Source organism: Salminus brasiliensis, chromosome 1 (genome assembly GCF_030463535.1).
Source record: "Salminus brasiliensis chromosome 1, fSalBra1.hap2, whole genome shotgun sequence".
In the NCBI taxonomy this organism is placed as follows: Eukaryota; Metazoa; Chordata; class Actinopteri; order Characiformes; family Bryconidae; genus Salminus; species Salminus brasiliensis.
Window position 1 is genome coordinate 85003204 of NC_132878.1, and position 24243 is coordinate 85027446.

A 24243-nucleotide genomic window follows, 5' to 3' on the forward strand; every position below is an offset into this window, starting at 1 on the left:
GCAGATTTCCATAATATATAATAGAATGCACAGCTTTGCCTGTCAGACCTGCCATAGCTTTTACATTTAGTTTTAAGTTGTAATTCAAACAATTTGGTACTCAGTGTTGTAAATCTGACTGTACTGCCCTCTTACAGCCTTTGTAAGTATGTCAACCCTCACTGGCCTATCTCACTGGCCTCAGTGACCTTGTTTTAGTCATGAATTACATGCAAGCTGTTAATGACCATGAATACATTTGGAATAGTACCGATACAGAAACATTCCAATGCGACTAAAACTTAAACTAAGTCTGTCCTTTCATTAAAAAGACTCCCCAAGGACAATGTGTTCAAAGTTAGAAGTGTACAAGCAACTGAAGGGACATTTATAAATATTTTACAGTTCAGCTTTATGAGAATACCTGTGTGCAAGAATGATGTTCATTAAGCTGGAAATACTGATTTTGTTTTTTTATTGAAGACAATTTTATATAAGGTGTTTGTTATGCAAATATGTATAATGGCATAGCCTAAACAAACTGTTAAAGTAAAGAATCAAAGAAAAGTTGTAATCATTCCCTTTTTACTGTGATACACTTATAAAGGACCAGTAGGCCTATGTGCATAGATCACTCACTCAAATCTACAAGGGCCTGTAGAACATATCTTTATTTTCTGTTTGTTTTTGGTGTAATTTTAAAGTCTATTCTCAGAAAATAATTTAAATGTTGTCTGGCTAAATATGATTGTCTCTCATTCAGCACTGATATGAAATATACAGTACTCAACCATCCATTATTTTCACAATGAAATAACTGTGGCTTTTATTATTCATAATGAAGCATTTCATATATTAATGTTAACATTTTAATATAGGTTCCTGCAGAAACAGGAAGTTTAAAGTGACTCACCATCTAAATGAATACAGGCCAGCAAACTCATTCAATGCATAAATGCACAAACAGAGCTTTTACCAGTATCTCACTGCTATCATGCCACAAAATGGCAACTTTTCAGCAGGAGGAAAAAAAATCTTAACATTCAATAGAATTATATATATATATATATATATATATATATATATATATATATATATATATATATATATATATATATATATAAATTAATTTCAGGTAATTGTGGAGCTTTTCTACTGGTCCATGTCCAAAATAACTACCACATTCCAATTATATTAAAAAGTGAAAAACGGAACACCACAAAAAATTAAAGGTTTTCCTTGACAGCAAATATATGTTTTCTTCTAAGCTTGTAATGAGGATATAAAATGAAAAAATACAAAACACTGTAGAAAGGAAAATAAAACTCAATACAAACACAAAAAACAGCCCCATAGCCCAGGAAGAAAGACATTACACCGTGAGTCCCTCTCATTTTTAAAGCAAATACACTGTTAAAGATAAAGGACAGATATACTTGAGGAACTTTTGGAGATTTCAAACTGTGGAGAAACCTCATAAGGTGTTTGAAGGAGCCTTGAAGAAAAGGTTCTTAAAAGAACCCATTCTTAAGGATGAAAGCCTCTGCAAAGAGCTAAAGGTTATTTCAGGAAGATAAACTCAAGATGTACCACATAGTTCCTCTAGGAATCCTTTAGGAACCTTCCTTCAAACAAGTTCTTTGAGGAATCAGATTTCATACTGAGGAATCCCAAAAGTTCTTTCAGGCAACCCTGTTTGGAAATGTTTGAGTTCTTGGAGGAACCCTCAGGTTCTTTATATAACCTAGAAGTTTGCTTTAAAATGTGGAAAACACTATAGATGATATGTAACCATAATATAATGTAATGACTACACCAGAAATCAGAAAATCAGTAAAATGTTCATATCAAAATACTGTAGAAAGATTCATGGACATTTTTTGCCAGAAATGTACACAATATGTCTGAATGTTTGTGGACACCCCTTCTAATGAATGCATTCATCTAAGTTGCATCCATTACTGACATAGACAAGCAAATGCATACACACAGCTTGTCTAGTCACTGTAGAGAATACTAAAGCAGATAAACATAAACCTATTGGCACCATGCCTAATACCAGATGTGGAATAGAGGGGTATAAAGCCCCCCAGCATTGAGCTGTGGAGCAGTGGAACTGTGTTCTCTGGAATGCCGCTGCTCCATCCAATACTTTTGGAATGTGGTGGGGTGGTGGTCATCAAACATCCTGACCTCACTCAAGCTCTTGTTGCTGAATGCAATCAGATCTTCACCACAATGCTCCAAAATCTAGTAGAAAATGTTCCCTGGACAGCAGAGACGGTTACTCCAACAAAAGCAACATAAACTCTTTTTAATCCCCTTGATTTCGGAAGAAACAATGAACAAGCAGGTGTCCCAATACTTTTGTCCATGTAGTCGGTGGTTCTCAACCCTGGTCCTTAAGACCTCCTCAGCACATTTAGTATAATCCAGCTCTCAACCCCTGAATAACTAATCAACTAAAACGCTCATTAACAGTCTAAACGTGCAGAGCAGAGGGCCAGGATCTGCTCTTGGAGTATACCTACTCCTTCTGCTAACAATTATTGAAGCGATAACATGAACTAAATGCTAAGGGAACAAATCTCTAAACAAACCTTGCAAATGTCTGAAGAACATAAAACGGAACTACAAGAGTAGTTTGCTTATCGTGAACCACTCGGACTGGAGTAAGAGGACTGCCGGAGTTCAGTAATCCACAGTGTTACGACTACTCCAGTGATTCTTTTTTCACTTATATATCATAAATAAGCACAACAGAACTGTGCTATTTAACACCTGTACATTCTATATTTACTATGAATTTCAGTGATTTAATAATGACTCCACATAAACTCCACGAAGACTTCTGTGGAGGTTTGAAAGCTGTGTTTTGGTTCAACTGACAATAGCTGATATCTGACAGATATCAACATTTAACCAAAAACAATATGAGACTTTAATGTTGGTCCCAAAGTTTCTATACAAATCAGAGCGCAGTACTTTTGATACCACTGTAAAGCACTAAAACAGGACTTTGTGTTCATACACAGGCCACAGCAGGAATGAGAAAATGTGGGGATGTTCAACTTTTCTAACTTTCAACAGAATTCAATGTAAAAAGATTGTATTTCTAGTCATTTGGAAGGATTTCTATTGGTCCATTCTTCATGACATTTTGACACAATGTAACAACTGACAGATTCAAATTATGTGAAAAAATGTTTTCATGTGACAGCTACACTGAAGAATATTGCAATACACTAGGATAGGAATGCTATAGTACACTAGCATTCATTTGAAAAGATGCACCCAATTATGCATCACTTCCAGAAAGAATACAAACTGCTATGTGAAAGAATGCAAGAACTTCCTCCTCCATGGTGCATTCTGGCATGCGGACGTTCATCTCAAATGAATGTGTCAGGTACAGGAGGCCACAGTACAGTACAATGACTGTATTAAGACTGTTCAGTGTTTTCAGGAGGGTCACTTCAGATTTTCTGCAGTCACTATGAAAGCTACAGGCAAACTTGACTGTGGTATGAATATGTGCTTGTGTGTGCATCTCATGCCTTGGAGTTCGGGCTGTTCCTGGCCTGGCTAAGCTCTGCAGCCACATCTACAGGCCTGGGGGCGGAGCTTTGGACAGGGTTCTGGAAAGAAGAATGGCCCGGAGGCAGCTGCATCTTCTCTGAAAAGTCATTTTTTGGCATCCTTTAAACAGAAAGCATAAAAGACAGTCATGAGAAGGCCATATCATATAACCAACACAAAGATGACTAACAAGCCATCAATAAGAAATAGAAAAATATTGCCTTGTTTACTGTCCATCAAGACCAGACTCTCCCCTCCCAGTTTAATTTAAGTCTGGTGTTTAAACAGATAATAGGTGTCCATGTGCAAACCCATAGTGTGATAACCAGTGTAATTTCAATAAGCATGAGCTCACCTGCCATCAGGGGCTCTGCGGAGGCTCTCTGTCCTGCTGCTCACTCTACTGGAGCTTCCAGCTTTGCTGCGTTTGTCTACCTGCAGCCCTCCACTCTGCTCCTTGCTGCCCCGGCTAGAGCCCCTACCAGAGCCACCATGCTCCCTCTGCTCCCGCGCAGATGTTTCAGATGAACCTCGTGGTTCTGACCCTGACCCATGTGTGGACATGAAGTGGTTGCTACTGGTGATTGGAGCAGCAGAGTCATCATGGTTGGAGGCTGCGGTGGCTGGGCCACCCGTATTAGTGCCCATAGATTTGGAGATGACCTTTAACTTGTGTGAGCTGGGCTTGTAGTGCTTGTTTTTGTGCATACGATTGTTGTGCTTTAGAAAGAACTCGCAGGACTCCTGTAGAACACGCCGGCTCTCACTGATGGGGCTGAGAGAAAGACAAAGAGATAAATACATCACATACATGGATTCACCAGCACTCTTAGAGCACATGTAAATCACTAACTACCAAAAAAGAGTAGTAGAACAAAAGTAGAAGTGAATTTCCCCCAGAGAAGGGCATAACTGACTTGGAATAATGGTTACCTGAGACTTGACCATCACAGAGTTTTACAGTCTCATACGCTGTGTTCTGGGGTTAGTTTCCGTGTCCTTTGCCCAAGACATTATTTTTACACTCTGCTTCAACTGACTAGTGTGCTCGCTTATTTATATGTTTCAAACCAGGGGTGGTTATAATATTGTGATATGACCGTGACAGGGGGCGAAGGGTGGTAGCATCTCGGAAAAAGCTAACTTAATGGCATGTTTTAGAGCCGCATATTGAGTAGTTTTAATAGTTTTAATAGTGCCATTTATGCCAGAGGGCAACGATGACTCCTGTGAATGGTATAGGGCAATCAATGTGCCACTATCAAGTGTAATGAAATTACATTTCAATAATACACAATAGGACACACTTTATTTAATGAGGTCTATGATGCTGCCAGGTCTCACTCTGTAGGAGTAGAGGATGCTGTACTCCTGACAGCGCTCATTGATTCATGCATTTTCCCAGATACTACAGTGGGCATGTTCATACAGGTAACAGGTGAGCAGTGTGAGCAGAGGAAACAAGTACAGGCCACTAAATACACCAATGCAAACTTTTTCAGCTACTTCTGGTTGCGCTTTGGCTTTTATTTTCACTTGTCTTATGAAGAAAAATGGACACCCTTGTTGAAATGACACATACGGTAATTACATATAGGCATAATTGTAATTAATTAATATGTATATTTATAATAATATTGTAAGTATAAATAATAATTATTGACCTTTGGTCATATTTAATGTAAAAGCTGTTTAATTTTTTTTGCAAATTAATTCATACTATTAATACTTTCTAGTATTATTCTTTGGTTTCATGCCAATAGAATAAATGGATTCCCCAGCATTAGTAGCCTCTAACTTTGGGTGCTGAACCGTAAGAATCACTTTGTAAATAACAAAACATGTTGGGTAAGTCGTTGAACTGCAAGCAAGTTCACATAGTAATTTTATTTCGGAAGGCTCTAAGAAACAATAATTAACATTAATAAATGAACATTCGTAAGGACATTCTTAATGAAGTATTTAGTGTTACAAAGCGTTTGGGAAACTCACAACTGACCAGTTATGCTACTGCTGATTTTTCTTTTTCTCTGAAAGGGTTTACAGTGCAACAGGCCAACAGTGATGGTACAGAGACAGAAATTGGACAGTGGCCTCACTCTTTTTTGCGTGTCCTCTTGAAGAAGAAGGCCCACTCTGAACAGGTCTTCTTACTGCTGACCCAAAACACTGCCGAGATGCCCACTACCAGTGTCATCAGGTATTTAATCAGGAACAGAGACAGGTCTGGGTGAGAGGGGTCCGTTTTCTAGAAGACAAAAAAATCTTTAACAGGGCAAACACGCTAAATAAAGATCTTGTTTTGGTTTATTATTTTTAAGTGTAGTGGTATTTTTAATAAGGACTATGATGCTGTCAGGTCTCACTCTGTAAGAACAGGGGATGCTGTACTCCTGACAGTGCTCATTAATCCACGTATTCTCCCAGGTGCTGCGGTGGGCCTGCTCATACAGGTAACAGGCAAGCAGTGTGAGCAGAGGAAGTAAGTACAGGCCACTAAACACGCCAATGCGGATCATGAACTTCTTCAGTTTCTCCTTGTTGCGCTCGTCATGCTGGATCACTTGTCGCACATGGTTCAATGAAACAATCCCAGCCAGGAGAAGGGAGAGCCCAGCAAACACGCCCAGAGCCTGCGGAGCCAGCACAAACCATCGGAGGGCTGCTAGGTCATACAGACCCACAAAGCACACTCCACTAATACCATCACCCTCCACCTTGTTTAGAGCCAGCAGCATAACAGTGAGGGCCCCTGGGATACCCCAGGCTGAAGCATGGAACCACACAGCCTTTTTCTCAATTGCCTCACAACTCCATTTGGGCCCTGCTGCCAAGAACCAGGTGATCGTGAGGATGACCCACCAGACCATGCCAGCAGTGGAGAAAAAGTACAACATCATGAAGAGCAGTGTGCAGGCTTTGCTCTGGCTGCCCTGTACCACTGTAGACACTGTGCCTGGCTGGCTGGGCTTGTTACAGGCTGCCTCATTACCCAGTAGGAACCCGATGAAGTAGATTAGGGACACCAAGCTGTAGCAGACAGCATAGAAGATAATCGGCCGCTCTGGGTAGCGAAAGCGCTTGACGTCAATGAGAAAAGTGAGAAAGGTGAAGAGCGTAGCGCATAGGCAGACAATAGAGCAGATCCCAATGAAGGTCTTGGCGAATTCAATGTCATGCGGTTTGAAATACATGTTGTCACATGGGGGAGCACAGTCCTGAACGCCCAGGAAGGAGGACCCCTGACCAGGGCGGGTCTTCAGCTGCAGGGGACACCAGAAGCCCAGATCCCTACTGGCTGAAGGAGAACTTTTAGGTGTGGTCACGTCCTTTAGAGGAGGAACCTCAGAGCCACGCACAGAGGACTGGCATGGCTCCAACCTATAAAAAACAGAGGAAAATATATTTAAATATCTGATGTGTTACATGCCTGAACTGACAACTTTGTCTTTCTGTATGCATGAGTATTTGATCACCTGTCACACTGCAGCTCTTGTGGCCAGGTGATACCAAAAGTTTGCATGTTCTTAGCGCAATCAGAAAGGACACGCTCACATTGTGACCTACAAGGTCGCAGCACTCGTGTCTGCTCTGTGCACTCTGGAACAAAGGCTTGGCAAAGGAACAGGTGCACGTCTGGAGAGCAGCCTAGATTAGTCAGCGGCATGAAGTGCTGCAAAAAAGAGCAATAAACAAGTGAGAAATGTACAATGTGCAAGAAATACAAAGTACAAAGTACTTCACAAACACAAAGACAGTGAGGAGGGAAACTATGTGTCTCTATGAGTCTCTAACCATCTAATCTGCTGAAGCTGATATGGTATAACAAAGTGAATCACCTGAGTCATTACAGTCTATTAGCTGCTGGAGCCAAAATGTTTCCTTTATGTGGTACCGTAATAGAGGGGTGTAACAGCAGGTGTATTTGTAGTCACCCTGAGAATAAACGGTATGCTGCATGCTAAGGATGAAGCATCCACCCAATGAAAAACAAAGGATAAATTAAGACAACCATACGAGCCAAATTACACAGGTTTATGTTCTCTACTGTTTTACAGAAGTAAAGTTTGGATTTGCATGGTTTTGTGGAAATTGTAGCGAATTTTCGCTATGGTAACTGTAGTCTTATCTCCCACACCATTTAGCTTTCTATCTCTGTCTCTGATAACGGCCCACCACTTTCTTTTCACTTTTTAAAATGAAATGACTACAAAAAATATTTGTACGATTTTTTGGCTTTTTCCATCCTATTTTAATTCATGAAATGATGGTGGATTGAAAAAGGACAGTGTGTCTGCGTTGTTGGACAGTAGTGTATGTGTACTAAAACACATCAAACTTACGTTTACTCGCTACAGGCTGTAGCAGCTACCTTACGCGAGACTGTACAGCACTAGGTGGAACAAACTGCGGTGTGCAATGAACTGTGACTTTTGTGTATCTTCACTCCCCTAACGGAATAACACTAGTATTGGCAGGCAAGTGCTTTTACAACAAACAAACAAAAAAAAAACACATGTTCAAACATGTTTAGATTAGACCATATCGGTTCAAGCCGATATTTGACTTATTTATTGCAACCCGGAAAAGAATGTTTTAATGACACTGAACTTCTTTATTAATAAATTATTTGCTTTGAACTAATTTTACAGCATTTTAATTTTACAGCATCAGCAGAAATGTTGGATATTGTCATTTCCTGCTAACCCAAAAAGAAACTCAAAAGTATTATCGAACCAGAAACTGCCCTGGGCCAGTCAGAAGATGACTGTTCATTCCACGCTGACCAAACCATCTGCCTAAAGACAGAACACAGTTCCAGTGCTCCACAGCTCAATGCTGGGGGGCTTTACACCCCTTTATCCCACTCCTGGCATTAGGCATGGTGCCAAATGCTTATCTGCTCCAGATAAGCCTTTTCTTTCCTATACTTCTCTACAGGGACTATGCAAGCTTTGTTTGTGCATTTGCACCTCTGTTTCATCAATATGTGCTGAATGCATTCATTATAAATGATTAAGTAGCTTAATGAATTCATTAGACAGGATGTCTATGAACATTTGTACATAGTGTATTACAAACATCTTACTTTCCCCTTTATTCTCAAGTCCCATTTTCCCGGTTTTCTTGGTTTCTCGTACAACTACATGGTCTACATGGTGAACTGGTACTAAATCTCACAATCCCGCTTAACTGGGGCTGTGTGTGAGATATTTAGAAACACAATGTAAGCTTCACTAGCATTTCTAACTTTAAGACATGTTGTTGTTATGAGCTTAGGTGCAGGACCACCAGCTGAAGGGAATAGAGAAAGAGCAGTTGGCTCATGACAACAATGAGAAACACTGCCTTGTCAGGAAAGGGGTGGAGTAACCTTCCTGTTCAGTGCAGGGCAAGTCAGCCACAGAGTACAAAGCCATTCTGACTTACACTCTTAAGATAAAGATGAAGAAAACAAGTTTTTTGAGTGATGCGCTTTGAGGTTCTTCTTCCTTACACGGTTTTTAGGGAACCATAATTGGCATTGCTCAAAGAACTCTTTGTAGCACCTTAATTTTTTATATGCATATTAATCATATTCAGTTAAACTCAGAAACCTCCTTTCTTCAAAATTTAAAATTTACGGGAGAAGGCATAAACTTTCTTGACTTTCAATGGAATTCAATGTAAAAAGATTTTATTCCAGGAAATATCTAGAAAACTGAAATGTTAATTATTAAATAAAGTGTTTTTTTCCTTATGCAATTAGAGCTGGGCAACATGATATTTTATCGTATCGTGATACATTTTGTCAGCGTGATATACAATTTGCTTTTCTAAGCATATTGAGGATATTGTTAAAGCTTAATAATCATGATCAACTGCACGTTAAATTACAAACAGTGTAATTAGACTGGTTTAATTAGACAAAGTACAGCAGACGTTGAAAAAAAACACTGTATTTAATATTGGGAAGCATCTGAGTAGTAGTTTCTCTGTTGATACTGATGTATTTAGTCTGTGATTACATGTATTGTAAAAAATGTCTCTAAATATTGTGATACAGTATTTTTACAATATCGCCCAGCACTATATACAATGCATATTTATAAGGAGGTACTAAATAAAGTATTATTCATGAATCAGGTATCACAATGTCTCTATCAAAACATTCTGATACCCAGTCCTAATGCCGACACACATGCACACACACTCAGTTGCTTGGCATGTTTTTCTTTCCCTTTTTCCTTCCTTCCTCTGCTGTGGACAGTTTTCAATTCAGGCTCTAACAATAATGCCATGAATGTGTTTCCCCTGCAGCCGGGGCTGCTTGGTCATTTGACTCCCATTATTTGATACAGTAACAAAAGGAGTTGCCTGGTCTCTCAGCACTCACAAAGTCTGTCTGAAACTCAATCTGTTAGACACAGCCAGGAGAGCTCCTCTTCTGGGCAGAATCCCTCTCTACCTCTCTATAGTGAAAACTGCTGGAGTTACACATTGTGGTACCGTTTATATAAAGATCTTAAGATAGTATGGCTTATTGTTATTAAATGAAAAACAGCATTTAAGCAATTAAGGGGTTAACAAAGACTATAAAGAATTTATAGAGGGATGGAGCCCACTGGTTACAAAGGATTTACGGAAGAGTCAGAGTGCTAGTACCCTAATCAGTTTCATGTACTGCTGCAGAGATCAATTATATATGTGGGCAGTGGAGGACTCCTACCTGCATTTTGCTGGCAGCGATGTCTTGGTCGTAGTGCTCAAGCATGTTGGGGAAAAAGGTCATATTGTAGGGCATACCATGGCACCACTGAACACGCACCGGCTCACAGGTGAACAAGCTGTGAGCCAGGCATGAGCCCACCAGTGCCAGACACACGCCCAAGCACGCCCAGGCACGACTTGGCATTGTGCTAGCTACTCTGCCACAGTCAGTTCTGCAAAATCCCTCAGTATTTCAACAACAACAAAATGAGGGTATGGATGATGCTTAGGTTCCAGATAGTTTGGCAAGTCCTCTTCATCCAAAGTCCACGATGTCATGGGTCATTTCCATGGATACAAGAGGCCACCTGGCTTGGGGAGGTGTCTAGATTCCTACACTGTTCACTCCAATACCCAAGGACATCTGAAACAGTAAATAAACAAGTCACACAAGCTACAACCAACATAACAATTAGTGCTGCACAGCAACAGGCATGCTAGGAGACCTAAACACTAAACACTCACTGTGTACTTTGGAGGAAACTACCCATAACATAAAGTAGGTACATAATGCCAAGCTGCTGCCAAGCAAAAACAACATCATAGAACATGACATAGAACATCTTATAATTACAAGAACAAATCTTGTAAAAAAGTTCAATACCCAGGCTCGGCAAGCTGCCACCGCTGTGCCCTTGGGCAAAGCCCATAACCCTCTCTGCTCCACGGGCACCACAGCGAAGGAATGCCCACCACTCTAGGCACATGTGTGTTTGCTCACTAGAGTGTATGTGTGTGTTCACTGCACGAATGGGTTAAAGCCAAATTCCATGTGTGTCCAACACAAATGGTGAATATGGTTGTCTTATAGTCATAATTATTAATTTTTTTTGACATCTCATAATGCTATTTTTATATAATTCTGAGATGTTCTGAGTCATAATTTAAAAAAAAAACATTTTTATGAAATATCATAATATATTTTATCATTACTCTATGTTGCTTTTATAAAAATTACAAATAATTGTGAACATTGTGTTGTTTTTACAACAATCTCATAAGAATTTGTTTTCATAATTCAGAGATGTTCTGTCATAATCACGCAATTAGATGTTTATTTGACCTCATAAGATATTTTCTCATAATTACTAGATTTCTGTCATAATTACTATGTGTCCTTTTAATGACAGTCTCACAACGAGAAACTCAAGAGTTGGTTGCCCACTGCTGTGTGTGTGTGTGTGTGTGTGTTCACTACCACAGATGGGTAAAATGCAGAGGACACATTTCACAAATATGTGAACCTTTACCTTTCTGGTATTTCTAAGATATTTGATGCCATAATTACATCATATGTTGTTTTTACAACATCTCATTATAACAAGATAAATCTCATTATAAACTAGATATTTCCTCACAATAATAAGTGAGTATGTTTCGTGTTTTTGTTTTTTTCATTTTCACGCTTCTGTAATCAGGTTTAAATATATTACTATAACACAGACTAACTGAATGTGTAAACAGTCTATTAGATATGTCTGTAAAATCATGTTGTGCAAATCGAGAAGTTGTGAGTAGATGTTCAGAAGTAGGGAAGGCATTTAGTCTGAAGTTGAACGTCTAGCTATAAACTCTTAGGAGAAATATTACTAAGAGGTATCATCTTCTAAGGGGGTGTCATCTTCTGCCTTGCTGGTAGAGACATGCCGTTGTGAACAGAGGAATGTGGGAAGATTGATTTCAGTCCACGCCTCGAAGTCTGCAGTCCGTTTGTAGCCTGAGACACATTACAGTAACCTGGGGGGGTGTGTGTGGGGGGGGGGGGGGCGCATAGGTACAACAACGAGCTACCACTACAACATAGTCCACTTCCAAGGGTCTTGTGAAGTTACACAGGAAACGTTTGCTCTTTGTTCTCGCTTGGTAACTAATCTGAATCCTTTCAGGGTTCACGACTTTAAAGAAAATAAGCATGAAGCCAACGTTTGGCTTAAAAGTGTTCCTAACAAAGTAGCTAGTTACTTTAGTAGAAACAGCCAGCTATGAGAAACACATCGACTGAGCTGGCTTGCTACTGTAGTTAACTAACAACTACTGTAGTTAGTGGTGTGTATCGACCTAACGTCCGTACTTCTTCGCTTTTGTTTCATTAAGTACTTACATAAGCTCGACAGTCCTTCAGAGCATTTGTTCAGGGTCAAAACAATCTTCAGAGTATCCGTAAAAAAAAATCCGTAGCTGTGCTAAGGCCTCGGAAAAGTCTTCTCGTAGCTCTGGAGTTACACGCTTCCTGAGGGAAATCAATCAAAGGCTGCGTTTCGGCAACGTAGAACTTCCACAGACAACACGATCTACAAGCCATACACACGACGGTTGCCTCCGTGTATGACGTGCAGATCAGCGCAGCTTCGCACAGCTGCGTGAAAACTTCAACTCTCCCAAGACTTTGATGTTGGAACATGCGCAGAAAGCCTCACACCAACAAAGCGAATGTCGGGGAACCACGTACACTAATTATATCGCTTGGATATGCTGTCAGAAATCTGCCTCGCTGTGAAAACAAATAGCAGTGCAGATGATACAAGTTCCGAGAAAGGTTTGGAGAGTAAAACAGCCTTCAGGATTTATTCACTCATGCAAAAATGAAGGTGGACACTAGGAGGAGTAGTCCTCAACACATGTAAGCAGACCTGGGGGACATGGGAACTTTACATTCCAGATAAAGTCAAGCTATAAGTCACATCCCTGTTACTGGTTCCTCAGGCGTGAAGGTGAGGGGAAATCATGAGTGCATTAGTTCCTCTCAGTATGTAAATCTCCCATATATACACGTAAAATGCAGAAAACACATCAACATACTGCACTGTCTGTTCCTAATATTCAAGCTCTTAATATATAAGATCAATATATGCGTTTATGTACGAGACAATGTCTAATAAACAATCCCCACCATGATCCTGACCAGGAATAATATTAATAATAATAATAATATTAATAATAATGATAATAATAATAATAATAATAATATTAATACTTACTATTAGTAGTTGTAGTAGGAGTATTATACAATAATAACCCTGAAATAGATTGGCAACCCTATGCGCCGTTCTCCAGACCCACCACAACCCAGCATTAAGAAGCAGATAAGAGGATGGATAAATTAATAATAATGGTAATAATAATAACAAAAACAACAATAGTAATGGTATTGTTAATAATAATAATAATAATAATAATAATAATAGTAATAATAATAATAATAAGTATGATATCGCTATTTTTATTATTAAATATAATAATATTGTTATTATTTGCTTATTTGTTTATTTACCGTCATGTTTATTCAGAGATCAGCTAGAAATGACCGCAGCGACTTTCTCGAAACAGCGCGTTACGTCACTGACAATTCCATCGCTGATCCTGTGGAAATCCCTCTGTGGTCACGTGGTTACAGGGGACGTATGTCACACTGGATCACCGACTGCTGCTCACAGTAATAACCTACTTTCCGGAGGACGTTTCTGTGATCATGTAAATCCTGAAAGGAATACACCATTTGCTTGCACGCAGTTCCTCTTCTTGTCGAGTACAGGCTGTACGTGAGGCGAGTGGAGAAGATGATTTCCCCGTGGGAACGACTTCACTCGACGCGCTGCTGCCTCTGCTGCCATGTCCGAACCGGGACCATCATCCTGGGAATCTGGTACATGGTAAGAGCTCTGCGCCACGACCGTTAGTCTAAATGACAAGTATTCCCCGTTGCCCAGTATAGCCACTACATATCACAGACATGGATGTGCATATTAGAATGAATGAAGCTCTGGCCTTAGATGTTACAGCATGGTCATTTCCAGCAATGTAGAAACCTAGACATCACGTCATGTAATACAGACAATGTTCATTATTCGTCTTTGTACATTTCTGTTGAGACATGCTTCTCAGTTTTAGAAATGGTAAATTGGGTTAGGTAATATTATAAATGACTGCCACACTCATACAAGTCTGGCTTGAGGACTGTTTAACTTGTATCAATGAGACTTTTCTCTGTTCTTCATCCAGTAGAAAGGATTAGAACAGTCGAGAAAACATAACACTCCTCTATTCATCCATTATTAACTAAATGCTCTCAGGTGAAACCTGTTTGTCTCAATCCCTCTGTAATAGGATCAAGCTGGGTGTTGGAGATTAGCCCTCCATTTTCCATTCAATTCATTGTAGCTCAGACAAAACAAAACAGTGCACCTCATACAGAGGAGTCTATTAGAAACACTGTTCTCATATGTCAATAGTCCTAGATGTTGATGTTGTTAATCTAAGTTTGTGGCTAGGTTTTTAAATGTTTATAAATATTCCTGCTTGTGTCTCATGGTTTGGTGGTTTATTAATGCATTGCTTGATTAATTGTTTGCTTTATTACTTAATAATAAAAAAAAATACTTTTTTGATATTTTAAAATCATATCAATCAAACACATCTAGTAACTGTAGTTGTTAAAACACAGCTGTATTTTTGAGTGAAACACAGTATCAAACGTTTCTAAACTAAATATTTTCGCTGTGTGATAGATGGGGTGGTGGGAGGAGGAGGTGACACATGATATATTAATATTATTTTTACCTGCTCATTGGTACATGGTGAGATTGTCTCTTAAAGTGCTTAAACCAGCAGTGACATCTGGGCCATCTAGTACATTATAGTATATTCACACTATCTACTGGTTTATTCAGTTTGCTGGGATCAGTGTCTAATTTATAAACCTGCTCCCCTTTGGATGGCACAGTCATGTAGAGATGGAGACTTGGCCTACTGTCAAGCTGTTGCTGAGTGTTTGGATGTTCAGGCTATGGCTCTCCAGCACATGCAGCTCGACAGATTTGCCGCTTCTTTACATCATGGCACATTCCTCCTTGAGAGTCGGTGGGAACAGTGCCTGTGCGTCAGAGACCAGAGCAGGTGGTTGCTGATGGCTCTCACCAGGTGCTGGTCAGGTAGAGTGTGCTGTACAAATAGAGAGTCATCTTACCCCTGTATCTAGTCTGTATAGATAGCAGTTCACGCAAGGACTAGAGGGAATCTAAAAAAGTAGGCTATTCATCTCTGTTCTGTAAATGAACATTTTGGACAGCTCTGCTTAACTTAACTGTTATATAAGTACACATATTCTACAAGGAAAAAAATATATATATATTTATATACATACATATATATATATATAGATGTATATACATAAAGGATTTCATGGTGCTAAAGAGGTGTCAGGGTCTATATTCTACAATTTCTTGCTACTATTGCTATCTACTTCTAACGTTTGTATGGATTTATGTTCCAAACATAGTCCTCATTTTTTACATGACCATTTTCTAACATCTCTTTGTCTCTTTATTAAATAGGCTGTTTATATATATATATATATATGATATATATATAATATATATATATATATATATATATATATATATATATATATATATATATCCCATATATACACGTAAAATGCAGAATACACATCAACATACTGCATACACATCAACAACTTTATGTTCCAAACATAGTCCTCATTTTTTACATGACCATTTTCTAACATCTAATATGATATATAATACAAGTGCTCTGTTCCAATTGTACTATGCTTTATTTCAGAGGATGTTTTGAAACACAAACAATATTTACATATTACTTCACCCGTCTTTGTTTAACAAATGTAAAAGGGGTTAATTGTCCTGCGATGTGGGCCCTTTAAATCAATTGCATATTTCATGTTCATTTAATACTTTGAGTATTTTTAGTATGTTTTGGTATTTGAGGGTGCTGTACAGTGATTTTTTTAAAGATGGCTTTTAACCGTTCTGATTTTAGGCCCTTGTTTTTCCTGTCTGTAGCTCATTAATGCTGTGGTGCTCCTCATCCTCCTCACGGCACTCAGCGACCCAGACCAGTATCACTTGACAAGCGCTGAGCTGGCCAATGACCTTGATGTCATGGACGACGCCAGTAAGACAACAGTAGCCCTGCACACTGAAACCACTGTCTGATACTCTTGTAGTTGAGTGTAAATCAGAATTAATCCCATATCCACTTCAGGTTAAAGTAGAAGCAACATTTTACAGCCAACAAGTTGTTCAATGTATGCCTGTGATATGAGGACTGACTGTGTGACTCATGCTAGACACTGTTCACCTGCAACCAATTAGCTCTATTATGGCAACCAGTGAGAAACAAATACCAGTGTATTACTAAATGTGTGAGATAGTACTGATTCTCACTAAATCTCTACTTCGTTTAGACGTACATTTTACAGCATTCATTATATTATTACAGAAACAGCATTAAAATCACTTTAGAAGACATCAGATCAATTGACCATTGCAACCATTAACGTCATTAAAGAACTATTAATTAAAAAAAACTGTTTAATGAAAGGCAAAGTCTCTTAATTGATGTTTTTGGGATTGTCTATAAACTTGCACCCGGATTTTGCATATTGATGATTTGATTAAGGTTTTAAATACTTAAAAACTAGGAGTGTAAGAAAGTTAAACAGGGTATGGCAGGTTTGTTCCTACACTTTCAAAAATAAAGGAACTATGAAGGGTCATTTAAGCGATGCCATAGAAGAACCATTTTTATTCAGTTAAAAACATTTTTGTAAAAGAGCTGTGAGTGATAAGAACCCTCAAATTGATCAAATTCTCTTTATATCTTTTTTATGGAACCGACAATGGTTCTTCTATGGTGTTACTCAAAGAACTCCTTGTAGGAGCTTTAGTTTTAAGACTTGTGGGCCTTACATATTTTACCTGTTGTTCCATTCACTGCTGATTTTGGAGGAAACTAATGCCCCTATTTGCCCCACTAATGTTGAGTTTTGTGTTATTTTGTATGTGTAGACATATGCATTGCTTCAGCAATCTCCCTGCTCATGATAGTGATATGTGGCATGGCAACCTATGGAGCGTATAAGGTAAGGCTGATTATCATGATTTAATCTCCCCTTTTAATGTAACATGGACTCATATTAAACACTTTCCAAATCACAAAATGAAAAAACGATTGCTACGGAAGAGTTATGCAACCATTTACTTGGTGTGGGTGGTAAAACTTTGACTTCATACTGTACCTGGGAGATCAATATCAGTAGGAGAAAATAAAGTAAATCAGAGTTATAATCAGAATAGTAAATCAGACCTGATAAACTAATAGGGCTTAAGCGAGGTTAGAAAATTGTGACTGTTTTGACTATTAACAAAAATAAGTGTAGTTATACTATAACTGAATTTTGACTTCTGAATTGGCTTCTCTTTCAGCTACATGCTGCTTGGATCATTCCATTTTTCTCTTATCAAGTCTTTGATTTTGCTCTAAATGCACTGGTGGCAGTTAGTGTGGTGGTCTATCCGAACACCATCCAGGACTACCTACAGCAGCTGGTAAGTAAGCTGTGGAGAGTATTTTTGGACGTATTTGCTGATGCCGATCACAATGCCATTAAATAACCATTATGGGCTGAACCTGGAGTAACACTGATTTAAAATTTAGCATGCATTTCTGTAAGGTCATGTGCATGTGCATTTTTCTCTTTGTATTTTGCAACATTGGCATTGTTTATGTGTATATGCAAAATGTTTTTTTATGAAAGTGATGTCTAGCAGTGGTTCTATAATCTGTGCTCTGCATTACAGCCAGGAAACTTTCCCTACAGAGAAGAGATCATGTCCATGAGCAATGTGTGTCTGGTCCTCATTGTCCTACTTTTTATCACCAGCATCTTAGCCTTCAAGGTACACATGCTATTATCATATTATGTCTAGAACTCAAACTACCTTTCTAGCTTTTTTCTGTTTGATGATGGTATTGTTTGTATATAACATCTGGACACCTGTTCATATTGCTGTTATGTTGCTACTTTGTCTCTAGGCTTATTTGATGATGTGTGTGTGGAGCTGCTACAGATATGTGAGTGGCAGGAGTGCTGCAGAAATCCTGGTGTATGTCACCAATACTAATGACACCACGGTGAGTTTGCCACCTGCACTGTTCGCACACATCAAACATGAGATGCTATTGAGGTACAACCTGTTCTTGTTTCTGCGCCTTCCTTCACAGTGTTTGTATGAGAGTTGACATTCTTTATTAATATAAAAAGGTAATTTGCCATATATTGGACCATTGTGAGGACTTTCTCAGTCGTTCTGACTATATAATGACTATAACAATAACGCTGTTATGAAAATAGAAAATATGTTTAATATGATTTACCACCAACATCTCCCAACAAACAGTACAACAAATAACTCTCAATGTAAAATGATTACATAAGTGATTTTAGAGTGGTTTTTGAGTTAACTCAACTTAGTTTAGACAAAAGTTCTAACTCATAACATTTTTTTATTTTCAGTTTGCAGTTAAGTTTGGCCAACAATATTTATGAAGTTAAGCTGCAGCTAAAATTGCTTAAATATTTAAGACTAAAATGCAAAAAATTTTAAAGCGATTTCAGCTGCAGAACATTTGCTAATGTTTTTGAGGCTCAACTCGATATGTACTGTTGAGTACACTGAGATACAGGACTAAACAATGTGAGTTTGCCTAAACTAAGTTGAGTCAACTCAAAAATGCTCTGTAATCAGTTACAGTATCACTTTAATTTGGCCTGCCTTTAAATTTCTGGCTGTCTAGTAATTATCTTATACTGGAGTGTGAGACTAGCCTGGATTTTTATTGATTGTTCTGAACTTCCTCACCACAATGCTTTTTCCCATTCATCCTATGGAAAGCAGTGTCTGAGTTTGCTTGTATGAGTCTACTTGAGGGGGATTTACAAAGACGTCCGGTCTAAAAGCTCTGCTGAAACCGATCCCTTTTTGCAATTCACTAGAAAGGGGGTTCCCAGATTGCTTTCTGTTTTTACTGTTGACAGATATGGTAAAGTGATCTGTGAAGTGCACACTACGCCTTATATTATTAAATATGGGGAAAGGGGCTCAGTCAGCATGATTTCCTCCCACAGGGAAAGAAAAGATTTCTGAAGGAGCGTTTTACCATACAGCATCTCTTTACTTAACCCCTTAAACAGCCTATGGCCTGCCAACAGGCCAAATGTGTTATTACAAACTTCTATTACCAAAGAATAGCCCCACAAGTTTGTACAGAAGTCCCTGTAGGTACTGAGTAATACACCTTAGTATGTAATGCTGCGTTAAGGGGTTAAAGTATCATAGTTTAGTTTTGTTCTTTTTCCTTCTAGCTCTCTGTTCAGTAGTGATGCTTGTGTATATTTTTTGTATATTCAGAAAAGATGAGACGTGAAGTAAAATAAATAAAAGAAGAGCGAGGGAAAGGTGAAGAAAAAATATTGCTTTAGATGAAAAACAAAAAAATGATTGCCAATAAAAGGTACTTAAATAAAATGCTGAGGAGTGAGACGGAAAACAGAGAGTGAAGAGTTAAGGTCTACGAGTTACAGGTGTAGGAGTCCACATCTGTTCCACTCTGCCACTTAACTCAGTAAGGAAGGAAGTAGGAAAAGAGCAGAGGCTATAGCTTCTCACTGCTAAAGCCATCAGCAGTCACATGTTCCAAGAAAGCTCACTGGCACCTTCTCTCCATGTCCTACTGATTACATCAGGCCTACAGCCTCTGAGTTCTCCCTAATGTTTGTTATTATTGTGGGTGAAATACTGCTGTTATGAATTTCTGTTATTCACATCACCCACACTGGACTCACACCGGACTCTCCTGTACGGCATGACTAACAACAATGCACTCATCCAGATGCTGATGTCACTATTACAGCTGTAGAGTGAATTATTGAACTGCCTGGAACCATTTCTTTTAGAGCCATTTATACCATCAAGGATCTGGAGAAATAAATCTATCATGAAGCTCTGTCTAATGCTTTATGTGCACTCCTAAAAGGGGGGAGGTTCTTCAGTGGTTGTTTACTATAGACAGTACTTCTCTATAGAACCATTACAGCTAAAAAAAACAACAAAAAAAATTGATTAAATTGTGCTTGGTTAAAGAGTTTTTCATTATGGTGGAAAACCTTTGTAAGAACTTTTAAAATGGTTCTCTATAGCAGCAGTAAGGGTTCCACTACTATTTCCAGTACTACATAGAACCTGTTTTTATGGTCAAGGCATGATGGTGAAATGTAAGAAAAGGAAATGATCATTTAGTTTGGGCACCCAAGACATTTGAGTTCTCAGACAATGTTTACCAAGGTCTCAGACCTTAATTAGCTTGTTAGGGCTATGGTTTGTTCACAATAATCATTAAAAAATGCCAGGTGATGCACATTTCAAAGCTTTAGAAATACACTGACAGGAAGAGCAAGAGAAAGCCATAAAAATATAGTGTTTTCAGATAACTGTTGCCTCAGTTCGTAATGTAATTAAGAAATGTCAGTTTACAGGAACTGTGGAGGTTAAGTTCATGTTTGGAAAACGAAGAAAATACTTACTGAGAGAACTGCTTGTAGGTTTCCTAGAAATCAGAAATAAGTCTTTTGTTTGACTGCAAAAGACCTTCAGGAAGATTTAGCAGGCTCTGGAGTGGCGGTGCACTGTTCTACTGTGCAGCAACACCTGCAAAGTTCTTAGATGGATCGTGTCTTGGACATGTGGTTTAAATAACAATTTATTAAAAGGTTCTTCAAGCAACCAAATACTTATGTAGAGACTGTGGAGGCACTGGAGATGAAGATCACTTAATATTCTCACACACCACAAACAGGACCCATATCGCTGCTGTCCAGTGAAAACCATGTGTCTCTATTCTTTTTCCATTTTTAGTTTTCTCCATAGTTTGAACCCTGTAGCTGGTCTGCACACTGTTATTAAATAATTCTGGATGGATAGACCAATAGAAATGCTCTAAACTACTTGGAATAAAAAATAAAGTATTTTACATAAACTTCCATTCAGAGTTAAGAATAAGTTTGCTCTAAAGTCACCATTTTAGACATTTTCATTGGACAGCAACGATATACGCTATTCTCACTTATTCTTATGAGCAGCATTTCACTGTAAAGGGAGAACAAATTACCTTAAACTTCATGTGCAGTGTTCTCCCCTGGTCTGTTGTGTACTGTCTACTTATTTACATGCATGTTCATATATATTTGCACTAGAGCTTGAGGATTGTATGTGATGAACACTGTCTATTTGCACCTCTTATTGTCATTTATGAAGCCATTTTTCTTTTTGGCAGGTTCTGCTGCCCCAATATGATGACACAATGGCCCTCCCAACCAAGCAAGCTCAACCTCCATTCATGCTGGCCTGAGTTAATTGGCTGTGCTGTTTTGAATCTCTGTACTGAGATATACGTTCAACAAGATGCAAGTTACTGCTTCTGGTACATAGTGCTCTTGGGAGAAAACGTCCAGCTGAGGAGTTCTTGGATCCATAAAGTTGACCCCTTCAAGCTAGTAACACAGTTAATTCTGATTTAGGGGTCACATCCTAAATATGATGTCTACAGGGTATTGTGCTATTCAAATATACATGCACATGGTTTTATTTATTAATTTAGAGATAAATAATAATCATTGTTGTCATAGTTTCTAATGCAAAAGCTGTTTGCTTTTTTTTGGAGGGCATGACGCAACTCAACAGGTACCACCTCAGTAACTGCAGACATAGAATACCTGCACATGTTAATGTACTGTTTTGTTATTCTGTGTGATGGCTGTGCTGTTTTACTCGTATTGTCACTTCTTCTCACTGCACTTTAGGATGGATGGCTAATGATGAGTATCAATCCCAAAGACAGATATTTTCTGTCTCACTCATTTGCGTACTTTGCACTGATTCTTAACATTTATTAATGAATCCTATGTTTGTTGTTGCTGTGATTTCAGTGGATTTTCTATTATCCATATATATATATATATATATATATATATATATATATATATATATATATATAGGATCTTCTTTCTGTGCTAACTGGAAAGAAATGGTCACTCTGAAGGATCACATGTTTTGTAATAAAGGCTGATCCATATTTAAACAGGGTATAGGCTCCTGCTGCCTGCAGAACGGGATGTAAAATTCTACCTTAAGATGTGTTTAACTACATTTTTGTGAAATAAACTGTCTGCCCCTAAAACATCTTTCCAGAGTCTCTCTTCTCATATGTATCATCTTGATTTTCAAATCCTTCTAAACCTCACTGAATCTCCAAATGTTTGTGGACACCGATAAATGCATTCAGCTACTTTAAGTTGCATCCATTGCCGACAAAGATGTGTTGAGAAGTGTTAAGAAGTATTGAGTTGAGAGGTGGAAAAGCATTGCCAACAGGATATGACTCTCCGGAGCTGATAAACACTGGCACTGTGCCTAATGCCAGAGTTGTAAAGCCCTCCAGTCAGTACTTTTCGGATGAGGTGAGGAAGAGATGGGGTGGCAATCATCCAAATAAGCAAATAAAATCTAAAATCTAGTTTAAAGTCTTTCCTGGATAGTAGAGACAGTTACTCTAGAACTATTTTGATTAGACAAAACATTAAATAGGCATGTGTCCCAATACTTTTGTTTATATAGTGTAGCTAGGCTAGCATAAATGAGCATCTTATCTTAATCCTGAAGTACCACTACCTGCATATAGCATATAGTATTTTCCTTACTGTGACATGTGAGTTTCAATATGCAAGAAAGGCTTGTTAGTTAGCTTGTGAGCTGAAACAGGTGCATTAGAGAAGGAGCAGGACTAAGAACTAATGCGCTATTGAATGATCGCTCATGATCATCTAAAATACCACAATGACATCAGTCATGAAAAATAAATAGCCTGGTCAGCTCAAATGGAATAGCATATCAAAAGCATATCATGTATGTTTGAGTTTAATGGTTTACCTGGTCTACCAGGATGGTCAAACTGACTAAAACAGTCAGGGTATGTTTTTACCACGATGGCCAGCTTTTCATCCACCTTGACTGACAAAGACCAGCTTAGATCTCAGTTATCAGCTAAAGCTATGTGTTGTTGAAAGTCTTGTGATTTATTGAATTATTGATTCACCAGTTATCCAGACGCTGTTTTGCAGAGCTGTCTTATGGGTCTCGTATTAATAGTGGTCCTTAGTCATGGCCAATGGTAGAAAGACATAAAGGAGCGCCGTGGGCGGGAAAAAAAAGTGAACTAAACTGCACATCTGGGTGCGCTGAACATCTGGATGTTTACCGCCACAGTCTGCTTTAGGCTACCTGAAGTTCTTAACGGCTGGATCTCATATATTCCTCGGGAATACGTGGATTACGCTGCATTTAAATTCTGGTAAGAGTAAACTCTTCATCTTTACCAAAGTCTCTAAATTTCCATTAGGGATTCTTGCTTCCAGACTGAAAATTCATTAGCTGTGGTTTCTCGTGTGCAGTGCAAACACGACTGCATAACATGAACAGTCTCCAGTGTTTACAAATCTTCATATAGAAATGCTGAATGTCTACTTTAAAACATCTTCATGCTACATTTACTGGTTTGATTTACATCTACTGTTATTTAATCATGTAAATTATTAAATAATAATTTAATTATCAAGTCAAAGCTCTTAGACTTGAATTGCTTATTTAATATTTATGTTTAGTTTAACTGTAATTTAGCACCTTGGCTCCTATTAAGCACTATTCACTTTCAAGCTCTATTGTTTTTGGTTGATGAAAACCTATAGCAGGAGTGCTTCATTACTGTATTTGAATGGCTGTGAAAATGCATTTGCAAACAGCATGATGTGAAAAAAGTTTAACATGGCTTTGAATGAATGTTATGGCAATATTAGGCTTTCAATGATTTCAGTATGAACATAAATTTTTAATAATAATAGTTTTCTAATATTAATACAACTCACCTAATATTTTGTTAAATGTCTCCTAGCAACCTCAGTCTCTTTGTACCTTGAGCAGGTGCTTTTTGCAACAAGCTTCTGGAAAAGTAATGGTTGGGTATTTTCTTGGTTTCCAACCACTTTTGATGTGTATTTGGTGGTCA

General features: G+C 38.4%; 2 protein-coding genes across 2 annotated transcripts; one reads left to right on the forward strand and one right to left on the reverse strand.

Annotated features, from left to right (window-relative positions):
* Positions 1 to 437: 437 nt before the first annotated feature.
* On the reverse strand, positions 438 to 12537 carry fzd6 (frizzled class receptor 6). The gene is made up of 7 exons (XM_072691519.1): positions 12410 to 12537; positions 10268 to 10672; positions 7035 to 7231; positions 5925 to 6939; positions 5658 to 5806; positions 3914 to 4333; positions 438 to 3678 (listed from the first exon to the last, which is right to left on the reverse strand). The coding sequence occupies exons 2-7, from the start codon at positions 10451 to 10453 to the stop codon at positions 3531 to 3533; spliced, it is 2115 nt and encodes a 704-aa protein (XP_072547620.1). The 5' UTR covers positions 10454 to 10672; positions 12410 to 12537; the 3' UTR covers positions 438 to 3530.
* A 1144-nt stretch (positions 12538 to 13681) lies between these two features.
* LOC140565561 (lysosomal-associated transmembrane protein 4B-like) lies at positions 13682 to 22366 on the forward strand. Its single transcript, XM_072691531.1, has 7 exons — positions 13682 to 13958; positions 16128 to 16239; positions 17136 to 17209; positions 17553 to 17675; positions 17928 to 18026; positions 18163 to 18261; positions 21460 to 22366. Exons 1-7 carry the CDS (start codon positions 13866 to 13868, stop codon positions 21532 to 21534), a joined length of 675 nt encoding a protein of 224 aa, XP_072547632.1. The 5' UTR covers positions 13682 to 13865; the 3' UTR covers positions 21535 to 22366.
* Positions 22367 to 24243: the final 1877 nt, after the last annotated feature.

What these genes read in the sequence shown, in the direction of transcription:
- fzd6 (XM_072691519.1), bottom strand. Translation starts at nt 10,453, where the DNA reads ATGCCAAGTCGTGCCTGGGCGTGCTTGGGCGTGTGTCTGGCACTGGTG. An exon ending in AAGAGGACACGCAAAAAAGA is followed by an intron (nt 4,334 to 5,657) that starts GTGAGGCCACTG and finishes TCTTTCTCTCAG; the next exon opens with CCCCATCAGTGAGAGCCGGC. An exon ending in CGCAGAGCCCCTGATGGCAG is followed by an intron (nt 3,679 to 3,913) that starts GTGAGCTCATGC and finishes TTCTGTTTAAAG; the next exon opens with GATGCCAAAAAATGACTTTT.
- LOC140565561 (XM_072691531.1), top strand. Translation starts at nt 13,866, where the DNA reads ATGATTTCCCCGTGGGAACGACTTCACTCGACGCGCTGCTGCCTCTGC. An exon ending in TGATGTCATGGACGACGCCA is followed by an intron (nt 16,240 to 17,135) that starts GTAAGACAACAG and finishes TTGTATGTGTAG; the next exon opens with ACATATGCATTGCTTCAGCA. An exon ending in CAACCTATGGAGCGTATAAG is followed by an intron (nt 17,210 to 17,552) that starts GTAAGGCTGATT and finishes CTTCTCTTTCAG; the next exon opens with CTACATGCTGCTTGGATCAT.